The following is a 14,959-nucleotide window of genomic DNA, read 5'->3' as shown; positions in this document are numbered from 1 at the left end:
AATAGCCAAAAATATGTATTGGCAATTGATTGACATAATCAAGACCTAACTGATTACAAAATGTTTATTAATAACATTTATAATTAATTATCTTTTGATATAAAGCTACGAGTAGTGTGGGATATCATGTAGTGTGGGACAAATTGAGGAAATAAATACAAGAGGCAAAATATGCAAAAAAATATTTAACATATTTTTAAAATCAATAATATTTTTTAAGCCTATAAATTTTTAGGTAATAAGTGCAATATAAAAAAGTTAAATTCAGAAACACAAAATACAATAAAAATATGAAGAAAGCAAAACTAATGACCACAGCAGAATCTGTGCCCATCTTCCACCTATGCCAGCCATTTAAAACTTTTTAAGAAAGGTTATACTCAAATGGCAATTAAATCATCAGTATGTACACTTTACGTTTGACAAAACAAATACAAGTTAATTGCTACTCCCTCTGCCATTACAATTGAATTATATGCTGTATATTATAGAGAAAAATGGAAGAAGGTTGATGAAGAAAACCATTCTTTTTTTAAAGTGATGTATGCAAAATCACTAGCTTAACACTTTTGCTGCTGGTCATGTGAGGTTGTATTGATAGTTAATGCTGTGTCATAGAATTAGATTGTACTTGTATGCCAACTTACTTATTATGATTTAAAACAGGTAATAAAAGATTATTATTTGTACCACATTGATTGTTAAGCCTTAAAGCATAGAATTTTACCAACACGTTATTGGCACAAGAAGTAAAATTATTTCTGCAATGCCGTATTACATGCTAGCGCAGGGCATTTAAAAATGAATCAAAATAAGTAACAATGTGCATGATTTATGTATGAAACTATATCTCAAACAAATATATATATCACAAATGAATTTATTTTAAGATAGTTGCAATGATACTATTGGAAAATATATACTTTAAAATGTTATTCATGTATGATCTTTGCATGAAATAGAACTTTGTTTTTATTCTAAACCATATATATTTTCTAGTTTCCATCTTTAAAGTCTTGTTAAAAAAGTAATGCTTTGACTTGAATTTCCAGTTAACTAAGTGGAATGTTTTACATTTCAGTCTTCAGTCTAAATTGGTATTGTGAATTTGTTATCTACCATTGGAGTTCTTGTGGTTTTAGATATTACTTTTGATAAATAAGAAACCACAGCCATACCTACAATTTTGCAGGACAACTTTTTTTTTTTTTTTTTTTTTTTTCTTGGTGATAGAAGAATCATTTTCACATATACTTTTTATGATCATCATTATCATTATTTTAATACTGCAGATCTGTTTACTGAACACTGACAGACAGAAGTTTATTCACATTAAGTTTATGGATGTCCACTGTTTGCTTGTGCTGTGTAGCTTGTACATTAAGGAAAGCAGTTGTGATTACACTGAACTGCAAGCAGAATAGCATCTTTCAAAAGCTTTGTGCTTAAGATCTTGAACTCTGGCAGTTGTAGGTGCTGTTGTCAAACTGAGATAAAATTTAACACAGAGTATGTCTTGTCAGAGCTCTTTCCACCTCCTTCAGCAGAGCTGAAGAATGAATAGCCCAACAAAACATGTACAACAGGGAACCTCAGAAAAAACTGATGTATGTATCTTATTGCATAACTTTAACACCACAGTAAAATAAATGAAACAAAATGAGACTTGAGAGCAGAAAGAGAGAAAAACCGAATCATTTAAGTGCATTAAAAAAGAATTTTGTATCCTAATTTTTACTTCCTTGTACAAAGTAAAGGATGTTGTAATCTTGGAAAATTTTGGGTGTCGTATTTCAACGAAAATGCCAATTTTGACTGCTCTCGAATCCATTTGAACGATGTTTTTGCATGACATTTGTACCTGCATGCGTACGTACGTGTCTCGCATAACTCAAAAACAACTAGCCTCAGAATGTTGAATTTTCGTATAAGGGACTCTTGTAACTTGTAGTTGTGCACCTCTCTTTTTGGTTGCAATCGGCCACACCAAAAAGTATGTATGTATATATATATATATCTGCTCTGTTACCCAGTTTGGTGAGCTCAAATTTTTATTCTTATATGTTAGTAAATTATGCATTTTTTGCTTTAAAAGTGATTGAATTATGTTATTCTTATGTTCTGTTAAGTTGTTATGCCTTAGTTAATCTGCATGAAATAGTTATAGAATTATCAATAATTTAAAAGTTGTTTGTGCCACTAAGCCTAATGACACCACCATTTATTTCCATTTGATACTTTTAGTATAATTAAGTCAGTTTGTGCTCCACCTTCAGAGTCTTTGACGAGTGGGACCAAAAGTAAACTTTCAGTTTTGTGCACCCAAAAAATCTGGCTGAGTTGCTTGTTTTTTGCATAGAAATTTTAACTGTAAAAAAATGTTTGTAAACTGTTTTTAACTGTATTTGGTGTTTTATGTTTTTCTGTATTTTGCAGTTGTTAATGAAGATGTTTTGAGTTTTTATGTATTTTTGCCTTGCTGCAAAGTGAGAACTGAACTGATTGAATGAGAAATATATCTCGAATGAAATTCGAGGAAAGAAGTTTAAGTGAAATGCAGCAAAAAATGCACAAAATTTAATGGGTCATACAAGGAATTTATGTGGTATCCACATCAGATTTTTTAATCCATTTTTATTTTGCTTAATTAAAATTGTTTGTTTAGAAATTTTCAAACTAGACTATACTATAATGATTCTAGGCTGACTGAAGCCTGACCATGTGAAGTAAGAATACTATATCAGATGAAGAAAGGGAAAAGAATTATAATTCTGTTTCAAATTGTAAACATATTCAGTTCTTGAAATGTGTAGTTTTCTTCCATGTTAACTTCATGTACTTTGGGAAAAAAATAAAAATCTGTTTATTTTTTAAGGATATGAAAGAAATAATTTCCTTTTAGTTAATAGTGTTTTACTTTTTCTATAAGAACTAGTTTGTCTGCTATCAAATGGGTTTAAGGTTACTAAATATTGGTACTGAAACTATTTAATATCAATTTATGTTTTAACTTATAAATAGAATTCATAATTAGTTGAATTCACATTAAGACAAAATTAACAACTTTGTGTCTGATGTTATGCGTATTGATTTTTGGTGATAAAGGACACTGTTCTATGACAATGTATATGCATTAATAGTATTATGAGTTCTAAAATGACATTAAAAATCTCTTATTTATTTAATGTTTTTTAGGAGAGGATTTTTGTAAAATTCAAAAATATTCTGTTTGGTTGAATGCCAGATAGTCAAGCTTTTACTCTATGAGAGATGTGATGAATTAGATAGCTATTTTGATGAGATAATCATTTTGTTAAACAGTGTCCACCAGCTGTAAAAATGTAAATGTTGACTGTATAGGATTTTGTTTTTCCCTCTTGTAAAATTTTTTATTTCTCATTAAATGCTTCTTTTTATTATTATGCATGAATATAAGAGTACTGCTGAGTTATAAAAATAGCCAAGCAAATGTTTTTTTGCCATTTCACAAATTCCCAAATGAGTTGCAAACTGTTCATGGGGATGTAGATAATCAGAATGTACTACCAGTATTTTATTAATAATTTGAAAAAGATGTTATTTTTTCAATAGGCCAATTTCATGTCTTGAGAAAATAGAACTGTAGACATTTGTAGAAAGTATTCATTGCAAATGATCCAGCAAAAAAGTGCACAGCAGTATCTTAAATAATTGAGATTTTCTTTTTAAACTAAGCACATGCAAAAATTTGACTTGGCATTAAGTTATAACGAAATGATGTCATAGCAAATTTTCCTGCCTGCTATTCAGCTTTGTTATGTTCCATCCCCATACATACAGGATTTTATGTTTTGTCTGTTGAATATCTGGTACTGTTCATAAAACAGTTGGCATATTATAACTATTTACTTAAAATTGTTTTAGTTGTTAACTTAGAATCTGAATGTAAATGCAAAGTTGTGTTTTTTTTTTTTTTTTTTTTTTTTTTTTTTTTTTTCCCCTAAGTTTCCATTATTTGAAATTTTTTGCAGTAAACATTTTTTAGGTGTTGGACCTAAATTTAAGGAAAAGTGAATTTTTAAATTGTAATTTTTTCTGTTAATAAAAAATATACATACAGAAATGTTATTTTAAAGCATTTTAAATTATTATGTATTAATAGCAAAAACTTTGCTTTGTCTTTTTTAGGTAGATGGGGATTCTATGAGTGGAATTTGTTTTGTTGGTTATGATGATGTGTATTTGAGAATGGGATTTCTACTCATCCCCCTTTTAGTTGCAGGCTTTATTAGTTTAGGTTTCTTAGTAGCTGGTAAATGATTTTCATCTGATTATATTGTTCCAAAAATTAATATATGTTATGTATATTCTAAAATGTGCAATCTGCAAATCTAATAGGAAGCTTTGTATTAAATAAGATATGAGGGCAGACATGAGTAAAGACTTAGTTTAATACGAAGCATTTTATTGCAAATTTCTGTGAATGTTTTAATTTATTTGATTTCATGGCTGTAATATTGTGTATTGTTTTATTTAGTTATTTATTCATTTGTTGCCTTTAGGGTAATAATTTTAGGCTTTATCTTGTGTATAATTGAATTTGGGCCTCATCCTTTTGGATATAAATGTTTATTTTTCATATAGATTTGTAGATCTTTCAATTATGAGTTTCATAAAGTTGTTAAAATAGTGAAATTCGGAGATTTTTTTGTAATTTCCTTTTGGAATATCTGAGAAAAATACATGTTTGAAGCACTAGGAGTGGTTTTTCCTGATGCATCCAGATCTTCTAGTCTAATTGCAATTATGAATCTAACAAATAAAAATCCAACAGTAGAAAAAAAAAAAAAAAAAATCCAGAATCATCTTTTCTATGCCTAAATAGACTAGACCACTGCTTGGTTGGGTGCCATCAAGTGTGGGATCATCAGTAATGAAGTGGGAGACAGACTCACAAAGCATCAATTCTGACTTCTGCATCATACAGCATACCATTACCAGCATCCTATAAAGAAGAAACAAACATTCTACAAAATTCTTAAAAAGTGGGATTAGAGATAGTATTCGGATATGACTGGTTGAAGAATTTACATGTTTATTCAAAAAGCCTTCATGAGTAAAAGGAATATAGTTCCAGAGTTTGTTCCTTCCTCACAGTCTGTGATCTTCCTGTCATATATGTATCATTTCAGCATTAAACGGAATAAAAGTTTTGCCTATCCAGTGACCTAGATCATTATGTTTTAGTTGTCATACATGGCTTTTGCTCAGCTGTGTGTGCTACCTACTGAGCTCTAGAAAACATGGATAGACAAATCATAAGAAAAATCTGCCAAAGTGAAGCTTAAAATTTGTAAAGAAATATTTGTGTATTTGGTGTAGATCTTAAAACGTGCTCAATCAATAAAAAATGCTCAAACAATTTCGACGGCAAACAGGCCCTTCTTCATCAGGAGCAAAGAAATTTGCAAGACTGGAAAGCAGTGGGCATAACATCCCATTTGTACCATACTGCAGTAAAGCAAACAGGAAGATAGCACCATCTGTTGGCAAAATTTGAAACGAAAACTGAAAAATTAAATTAATAGAATTTTAAAAGTGTTAGGAAGGACTGAATTGGACTTTCAAGTCATTAACTAAACAAGCTAATTGTGAATGTGAAAAGCCTCAAAATCTAATTCACCAATGGCAGAAGGTTTTTGGATAACTTCTGCAGAACCAAAGTCAAAATTATGATTGAATTCCCAACTGTGATTAGCTGTCAAAGACTTGTTAATTTGCCTTTTTGGACATATTCATTCTTAATGCAAAACTTCAATGCACTCTTAGTTTGGCCAATATATCTCAAATCACACCGACACAATATACTATAAATTCCCCAAGAATTAAAGTCAGAAATGGAATATTTAAGAAACGAACCTTGGATTTTATTGATATGTGAGAAAAAGAATTGAAAATTGAACTTCCGGAGAATCCATGCAATTTTATAATTAACAAAAGAATGAAATGGAAGCACAACAAGGTTATTAATGCTATTTCTAACAGTGGAATGTCTTCTTTGATGGCAAGTTGAAATTTTTTTAGTGACTTTTATCAATGGTAATGGGAAAAAAATCCCTGGTCAACAGCAACTGCTCTCAAATAATTGAATTCATTAACGAGTAGTGATTTTGAGGAACAAACTCTGAGAGCGCAAAATCCAAAATAGTAAAAAAAAAAGGCTATTTTTTGCTTAGTCGGGTGACATGACTTAACATGGGGCTGTAAATAGACACAAAAGAGCTTACGGTAAAGCAGGATCTATTGAATTTATAATATATAAAATCTGTGATAAATCTTCTTTATTACCATCAAAAAGTGCAAAAGTGTCATTTACATGCATGACTTAATAATTCCAGTTCCTAAAACAATTATTGTTACAAATGTTGAATTAGGAAGATCTGTAGTACTCGCTTCTGAGAATATACACTATACTATAACCTTTGTAGCAATGCTTAAATAATGTTAGTAGCTCATACGGTAAACTGAATGAAACTCAGTTGTTTATGTGGTAAGCTTTTTAAGTTCCTTAATGTAGTCAACACATATGGCAAGTAAACACTTACTGTGTACTCACAGGAATAATAGCAATAATAATTAACATATAATGTTATTGTCTCTGGATAACAGAAAATCTTGAAACAAAAAGATAATTCCTCAAATAATTTGACCTCATGTTAATGCCTGCAAGTATAGGACTGAGAGAATTACCCTTAGATATTCTTTTAATTTGACAACCAAAGTGGTTCTGATTCAGACTTTAGTAAGAGAAGTTAACTCTTCAATTTCTGTAATTATTGTAGCCCAGCTTAAAGATATTTTATTGCTCCTTTGACTGGATCATTAGTAAACAGTGATTTAGCATCAAAAGGAGCCGTAATGGAACACAGAAGAAAAATATCTTAAAGTTTATCGACGATAATAAAGTGTGTAATGTCACTAAGATGCAAATGGATGTCATGTAACACCAGATTACTTTCTAAATGGTTAGCTGATATCTCAGTACTCCTTTTTCTAGAACAGGTAACTACAACAATGTTTAAGTAATCCAATGAGAAATTATACTCTTCAAGATACTAAAGAATTTCTGTAATATTTGAAATTTTTTAAATTATTAAAAATATTCAGTATAATCATTTGAAATTTTCTCATTGTACTAAGGTTGTATCTCATCCTATTAAGGTTATATAACTGTAATCCATTCATGGTTTATTACATATCTATCTGAACCACAGTGTACCTGAAAATGCAGAACATATTATGTCAGAATATAATATTCATAACGTCAAGAATATAACATTTAAAAACACTTAATATTTTTCCAAAATTTCTAAGTTGTATTAAAAATCTGAGTTGTATCAAAAATCTGAGTTTATATAAACTATATTTCTTAATTTAATACTTTTTTTTTTCCTTCCTCCCCTCGATTTTTTATAGACTTTATAAGTTCCTTAATTTAGTCTACACATACGGCGAGTATTATACTTGCTCATGTGATATTTGCTCTTGTTGTATACTCATGCGAATAATAGCAATAATAATGAATCTATTTTTAATTGAAGTGAAATTTAAAAAATATTTTTAAGAGCACATTAAGAATGAAACAGCATCAAGAAAAATACTAGAGATGTATTTGGAAAAGCACGAGAAAAATCAATGAAGATTCTCTGCCATCTGCAAATTTCTCGAAACATAGAATGAAATCAGAACCATGTTTTATCTTAGGCATTTGGAATTATTTGAATATGATTTTACAAAGATGAGGTATTGGAAAATATGTATTGAGGTCGAGATAAGGTAACATGAGACACATGCATTCTTGCTATTCTTCTCACTTAACATAAATATGAAAACAGAAAGGACTTCCAGTTTCCTGAAATAAAATATCCAAAGTTTTAGTTATGTGGATTATTTGCTATTTCTACACCATCAAAAATTAATTTAGTTTTTTACATGATTTTCAATTTTTTAATTTGATTTAGATAATATGAAGATATAATATTTACAATGCATACTTTTAAAGAGTTGTTAATTTAATTTAAATGAATCTGTACAGCACAGAGCCATACCGTTCTTGTACCATTTGCCAGTAGTAATGGGGCACAAATACTGCATAAATAAGGATTTGGATGATTATAAAAATATTTAGAAGCAGTTTATGAGATTAGTTTCTTGCAAGGCTCTTATGCTGTACTTTCTTCAAAGTAATTCTTAAACTGGACTATTTTTAAAGTTTTTAATTTTATTTTTTTTTATTAAAATCAGAAATGATTTCAAACTGTAATGTGTCAAAAAGTCGCCAATATATATTTTAGTATTGATTTGATTGTTTTTTTTTTTTTTTTTACTAGATGGGAATTAAAGAAACATTTCCTTAGCATACTTATAATCGAAGAGAAATATATTATATTGATTTCTTTAATATAAAAAATAGTTTTTTTATTTACTTTTAGAACAGTAAATATAAAAACACACTTATGCCTTTCATTTTAGAATCTATGCAATTAAAACTTAATTTCATCTGTTTACTTTAGTTCAAATGGAAATTGGCTATGTTTAGGAAAATAAAAGTAACTTCACTAGTTAATTTTTTCAGAATAAGAAGGTGCATTTTATATTGTGTTACAGATGAAAAATGATTTCATTTTTCAACTACATAAATTTATAACTTTTGTTAAAATTAAAAAATAACAAAGATATAAAATTCTCCCTATTACATTAAAAGAAATATTTGTTTTCCCTACAGTAGCAGCTTAATTATCTGAAGTTTTCAGATCCTTTGATTGACTCTCCATGAACTAGCTTTCTCCTACAATTCTCTTAAAATAATTCTTACTGCTCCAGAAACGGAAATGCGGCAAAGAACGTCAGGTCTGTCCCAATAAAAAGAATTCCAGGAAGTTATATTTTTCCTTAAAATCATTTTTTCTTCTCTGGATGGTAGCAAAGATTTCACTTTAATGAATAAATGTATTATAATATACATATTTCCAAATTATCACAGTGAAATTTTTAAATTCCATTGTGGCCAGGTTGGCCAGAAAGTTCAGGATATGGAAATGTGTTTTGTTAGTTAAAAGTCATCATTCTTCATGCAATCGAGCTATAAAAACATCTAATAAAACAAAATAGGCTCCTTTTTTTTATTATATAGGAAAGATGACCAGTAAATCAAGAGAACAGTAAAATATTCAAAAATTATTTACTAAATGAAAGCTATACAAAAAGAATTGAAGATTTAAATTACATATTTTACATTAAATTACTTTATTAGTCATCCACTAGTACCTCCTAAAAAAAGGTTTGGATAAAAAATTTCATATCACTTATTACAAGTAACAAATTTTAAGGTAAATGCCAGCTTTTTTTAGTGAATGTATTATTACTGATTATGGGATTTGATTATCTAGTAGGATATGAATAAAGTATTGAATTTCTTCTTTAAGAAAGTCAGTGTTATTGCAAATTCTTTTAATTATGCATAGTTGGAAATTGATTATATTAATCATAACTCTTTTTGAAATGTTAGAAGTCCAATTTGTCAGTTTGAGTGTGTGAAATTTGAATTCTCTACGTTTATCATAAATTTTAACTTTCATATAATCTGTGGTATTAAGATATAGGTACACTATGTTATTTTCCTGTGGGCTTGCTTTGTTGAGTTTAAGGCATGAAGGATAAATATTTGCTTGCTCAATTTTGTTAAAATTATTGAATGCTATAATGTCATCAATATACCTGTAAACATGTGGAAAAAATTTTCTGTGTTCTATTTCTAGTGACAATTGAAAGTTATATTCTCACGTGAAAAGGAATAATGTACATATAGCTGTTGAAAAACTGTTGCCCATAGGTATTCTTTGAACTTGCTTATAGAATTTTTTATTACAAATGAGGTAATTGTTAAATATTGCAACTTGCAGGAAAAGTTTCCATTCTTCTCTTGAGAATATTTTAACAGTTTGTGGGAAAAGATCAGGGAAAAAAGGAAGGCTCTCATAAATTTTTTCTAAAGGCAAAGAGGTGTAAAGATTTTCAAAATCGTAATAATTAATATCTTCTATTTTAAGTGTCTATAATGTATCTATTGTAGTTTCATTATTATTAATAATCCAGTTGAAGTTGTGGTCTTGAAAATTGAAATTATTGATAATTTCAAGAACTTGTTTAAGTTTTTTAGCAAAAGGATAGTCAATTTGTTTAAAAAAATTTTTTGTACCATTTACTGTGAATCAGAATTTTTTTGTGAAATTTAGGCAGTGCTTAGAGATTTGCAAATCAATTAAAATAGTTGTTGAGTTGAATTTTAAATCTTCTATGCAGTGCACGAAACTTCTTCAGAAGGATTTTTTCATTGGTATTAATAAGTTGATAAGTGTTGGTACTATGGAGTTCATTCAGAATTAAATTATAGTAGCATTTTTTACAAATAATACTGAAGTTATTGCTTGCTTTGTCTATTTTAGTGATAATAAGCTGGTCTTGTAGTTGTTGAATTTTAATTTCGAGAACTTTTTTATTGTGAATTTGTAGAAAGGTAGGTCCGCTGTTGATCCTTTGGACAAAATCTTTTAATAAAGCTTCCTTTCATTCCAGAAAAGTAGACATCTTTTTAATAAAGCTTCCTTCCATTCCAGAAAAGTAGACATAGGTAAGTTGGTACGGTAACTAGTATGAAGGTATTAAGATCATTACTAAATTGTGGAATACTAGAACTTTTGCTGATATGGATGTAGGTCAATATTTAGTGCCGTGTTGCCTAAAGTCTCTTAATTCTTGATCCTGTATAATTTTCAGATAGCCTGTGATGATGTGTTAGTGATATAGAACCACAAATTCTTTGTATTCTGATAGTGTGCATATTCAGATGTTTTGAGCAAGAACTTTGAGGTGGTTGGTAATCATGCTTCCGAAAGTTTGAATATACTTATGACAAGGGGGTGACTTTAAAGTGCTAATCTGGTAAAAGATGTTGCGACATTTTAAAAATTTCATTAATTTTGATGTTATAGTAAGGGTGTTTGAAATGAATAGTACAAAAAGTCTTTCTTTTGAAAAAACTACTTTTCCTTAGTTTATAATTGCAGAAATTGATTACTAGATCTTTTACTATTTTGTAACTAGTATAATTTCCTTTAATTAAGTATTTTCCACATTGTTTTTGAAGGTGTGCAGAAAATTGACGACTTTTTTGGCGAAAGACTTTCCTCGAAAGAAATAGGTAAACTTAGAAATTATATTGTCCACATCTTTTGTGGGAAAAAAAAAATTCTGTTACCTTTGCCACTTCCTGTATTACCTCTTTCTGTTGTTTTAATAAAAAATCTAAATTGTCTGTAAATTGAGTCTTTTTTCTAGTTATGAGTTGTCTTGTTAAGATTGTGTTAAACCCATAAGGGTAAAGAGATTTGTGTTGCGGAATGTAGATTGATTCTTTAAAGAGTCTTAACATAGCGTTAGGAACTATATCCAAGATTGCTATTTCAATATTATCAAAATTATGGTATTGAAAATGTTCCAGTACTGCGGTGTAGTTGTCATCATTCATATTTACAATTTTCAAATGTTTAAACATTTTACTATGCGACCTATGGTTATTAATTCTTAGATTTCAGGTAGTTTTTTTTCTGTCCTATATAATGTGAATTTCAATTTTTACATGTTATTTGGTAAATACTATTGAAGGTTTTTCAGAGTGTCTGTTGATGTTTTTCATGAGTAGGTGAAAATTTGACAACTTATAGGTCTTGCAAAGCATACTGCTTCATTCTATAATTTTTATGTTATTTAACTGAGCCTGGTGATACAGTAAAGAAGAAGCTAGCCTACTTTACAGTGCAGTTTTTTTTTTTTGGAAGGGAAAACTATCCACATGGAAAAAGAAATTGGGCAAAGCCTTCAAATGCCCTTGCTGCCAAAGTTGGAGTAAAAACCTTTAAATAATGCAAGACGAAGCTAGAAAAAATATTTTGCACATATGCTGCTAAATATTAATCAAGAAATTAGAAAAGTAGACAAAGTTCAATTTATAAAAAACACGAAAGAACTAACAAACTGAAAATTAGCGCCTAGTGCTGCTGAATTTTTTTAATGAATTCTAAAAGTTAAGATTAAAATACTTAGTCAAAGCCATAAGAATATTTGGACTCTACCTATATCTGTTTCCGAATTACATCGCAAAAGAAAAAATTTTTCATAAACAAAATTTTAACAATTAATATTGTTAAAAACATAAAATTGGCAACCTATCAACTGTAAAAACATAGGTTAATCTCTTTTACTCAGAGCTTCAAACAGAACTTGTCAATGGGCCATTTTTATGTTTTTAGCAATTTAAGTTCTAATGTTAACTGTTAAAATTTTGTTTATTAAAAAATTTTTCTTTTGCAATATAATTCAGAAACAGAGGATAGGTAGAGTTCAAATATTCTTATGGCTTTTACTAGGTATTTTAATCTTAACTTTTAATACATATGTTCTGTATTAATTACAGTTTACTCTTCCCACACCTGTATTATAATTTTGGACTTGTGATTATAATTTTTCTTTTATAATCATTTTTACATTAAATGTTTAATATTTTTTACTGCATCTAATTATATAAATTCTGAGTTTGTTTATTTTGGCATTGTTAAGAGTTTTAGAAAATTTGTTTTTTCTTTTACTAGTTTTTCATAATATGGCGAAATAGCTGTACTTGCATTTGAAGTAAAATTTTGCTTTATTAATAAGATGTTGATTTTCAGTGCTGCACAAATTAATAAAAGAGAAACTAAACAGTGAGGAAGTAGCAAACATACAAGTGAAAAAGAATATTCAATGCATGACAGTTAGAATCGGTGAGTAATCTGAGGCTTAATGTTTTGATTCTGAAAAATGTTTAAGCAAGGTATTATGATAGTCCTATTAATGATAGGAGAAACTTCAGTTATATTGTGAAGAATAAAAAAGAAAACCTATGAATTCTCAATGTTAATATATTTTCCTCATTGTTAGTATTTTTTATTAATTCAAGTGTAATTTTCAGCCCTGTTTACAGTGCTTGCTATGGGATTTATAATTACTACTTTGGGTTGTCATTTGTATGATTTTCTGCATCGAGAAGAATGGCAGGAAAGCTTGAGGGAATATATAGTGTAAGTATGATTTCTGCTTTTGTATAATGATTATTCATTTTATACTGTACTTCGCTGGATAATTTGTATCAAAATTAAAATCAGTTTGTATAGTGTTCTAGTTCCTTTTCTTTTGTTTTTAAATTTTTAATATTTAGTTTTGATTAAAGTAATTGTAAAAAATTATTTTATTTACTTAAAACTGAAATTTGAGCAGAATGTATTATTAAATAATACACAATATTTGATATTTATTATTAACTGTTATGAGAATCTATTTTTGCATTATTAAACATTTAATAGCATCACCTTTGGTCAAGCATGTATACTTCAGTAATTCAGTTTTACTTTAGGCTCATAATTTAGCAGAGGATGATTTGTCCGATTGAATATTTTTGTGGTTTTTCTCCATGTATAATGTAAGTGCAAGCTATTTTCTTTTAGGAATCTTCTATAAAATTAGATTTGCTGTAATTGAATAATCCACTTATGTTCATTACATGATTTGCTTTGATTTCTCCTTATGTTGTAAAGGAACATATATTGCTTTCCTTAATTTAAATATGTGTGTTAAATGCACTCAAAATACAAATATTTAAGTGAATCGAAAATTAGAGTGTACTTTTTCTGTATCTGCAATAAATAGTAGAATTAATTTACATGCTTAGCTATCATGGTTTGGCTAATCATATAGTAATGTAACTAAATAACATATGTGCAATTTCTAATACCCTGTAGTTGAAACTTATTACCATACCAAGCCAGTTTTCAACAATGGCCAGTCCTACCCACATAGCACAAAAATATCCTAGGGGGCTATGCGCACATCCTCAGGAAACAGAATAATTCTTCTAGATTAATAACCTTTGAGTGCTGTTTCTCATTAATTAATTGTAACATCTAATGTAATTTTAACAACAGTCAGTAACATTTAATGTCTTCATATCCTTTTCTTTTTTAGAATGATTATTTTTATTTAGGATAGGAGCAGGGGAGGAGGGAGCAAATAGTTATCCTGTATCTTTAAAATTATTTATTCTTATTCAGATTTTGTTTTCCTTTTCATTCCAGAATTATAATTTCGACCTCATTTTTAACTGATGGATCTTGTAATTAGTGTTATTGAAGCTTCCCATATTATTTAAGATCATAAAGCTATTTAATATATTATTTAGCAGAAGCTAGTTACCATGCAAATAAATCTTGAGTCTCAAATATGACATAAATATTCATGGTTTTAAAATGGAAGACATTTGAAATCTTAAAATTTCTCTCTATATGATTGAAAGCATACAAAATCCTCAGATTCTGTATCTTGAAGCTGTTTTTGATCAATTCTGGAATTAAGCTTAGGCAAATAGCTTTTGTGCATTTTGCTGTAATTGAATAATCCACTTATGTTCATTACATGATTTGCTTTGATTTCTCCTTATGTTGTAAAGGAACATATATTGCTTTCCTTAATTTAAATATGTGTGTTAAATGCACTCAAAATACAAATATTTAAGTGAATCGAAAATTAGAGTGTACTTTTTCTGTATCTGCAATAAATAGTAGAATTAATTTACATGCTTAGCTATCATGGTTTGGCTAATCATATAGTAATGTAACTAAATAACATATGTGCAATTTCTAATACCCTGTAGTTGAAACTTATTACCATACCAAGCCAGTTTTCAACAATGGCCAGTCCTACCCACATAGCACAAAAATATCCTAGGGGGCTATGCGCACATCCTCAGGAAACAGAATATAACCGGAACCTTCTAAACACATTCTTCTGAGTGCTTAATGTCACATCCCAGTATATCCTCAGGACATCCTAA

At 28.8% G+C, this 14,959-nt stretch overlaps 1 protein-coding gene across 2 annotated transcripts in view; it reads left to right on the top strand.

The window, feature by feature from the left end:
• smo (smoothened, frizzled class receptor) overlaps positions 1–14,959 on the top strand; it is a 110,355-nt gene that overhangs the window by 45,804 nt on the left and 49,592 nt on the right. Inside the window, exons 8-11 of one of the 2 annotated variants that reach the window (XM_085819179.1) lie at positions 4,168–4,291; positions 11,186–11,239; positions 12,765–12,857; positions 13,046–13,154. In XM_085819179.1, coding sequence (XP_085675305.1) covers positions 4,168–4,291; positions 11,186–11,239; positions 12,765–12,857; positions 13,046–13,154 — 380 coding nt within the window. The remainder of the gene's footprint in view (positions 1–4,167; positions 4,292–11,185; positions 11,240–12,764; positions 12,858–13,045; positions 13,155–14,959) is intronic. The other variant, XM_085819180.1, reaches the window with a different exon arrangement.

The sequence above is a fragment of the Stegodyphus dumicola genome, chromosome 6, assembly GCF_044657685.1.
Source record: "Stegodyphus dumicola isolate Sdum_Otavi_A_Nest chromosome 6, ASM4465768v1".
Lineage (NCBI taxonomy): Eukaryota > Metazoa > Arthropoda > Arachnida > Araneae > Eresidae > Stegodyphus > Stegodyphus dumicola.
The sequence above is the reverse complement of the archived record's forward strand: the minus strand, read 5'-3'. Positions and strand labels throughout refer to the sequence as shown.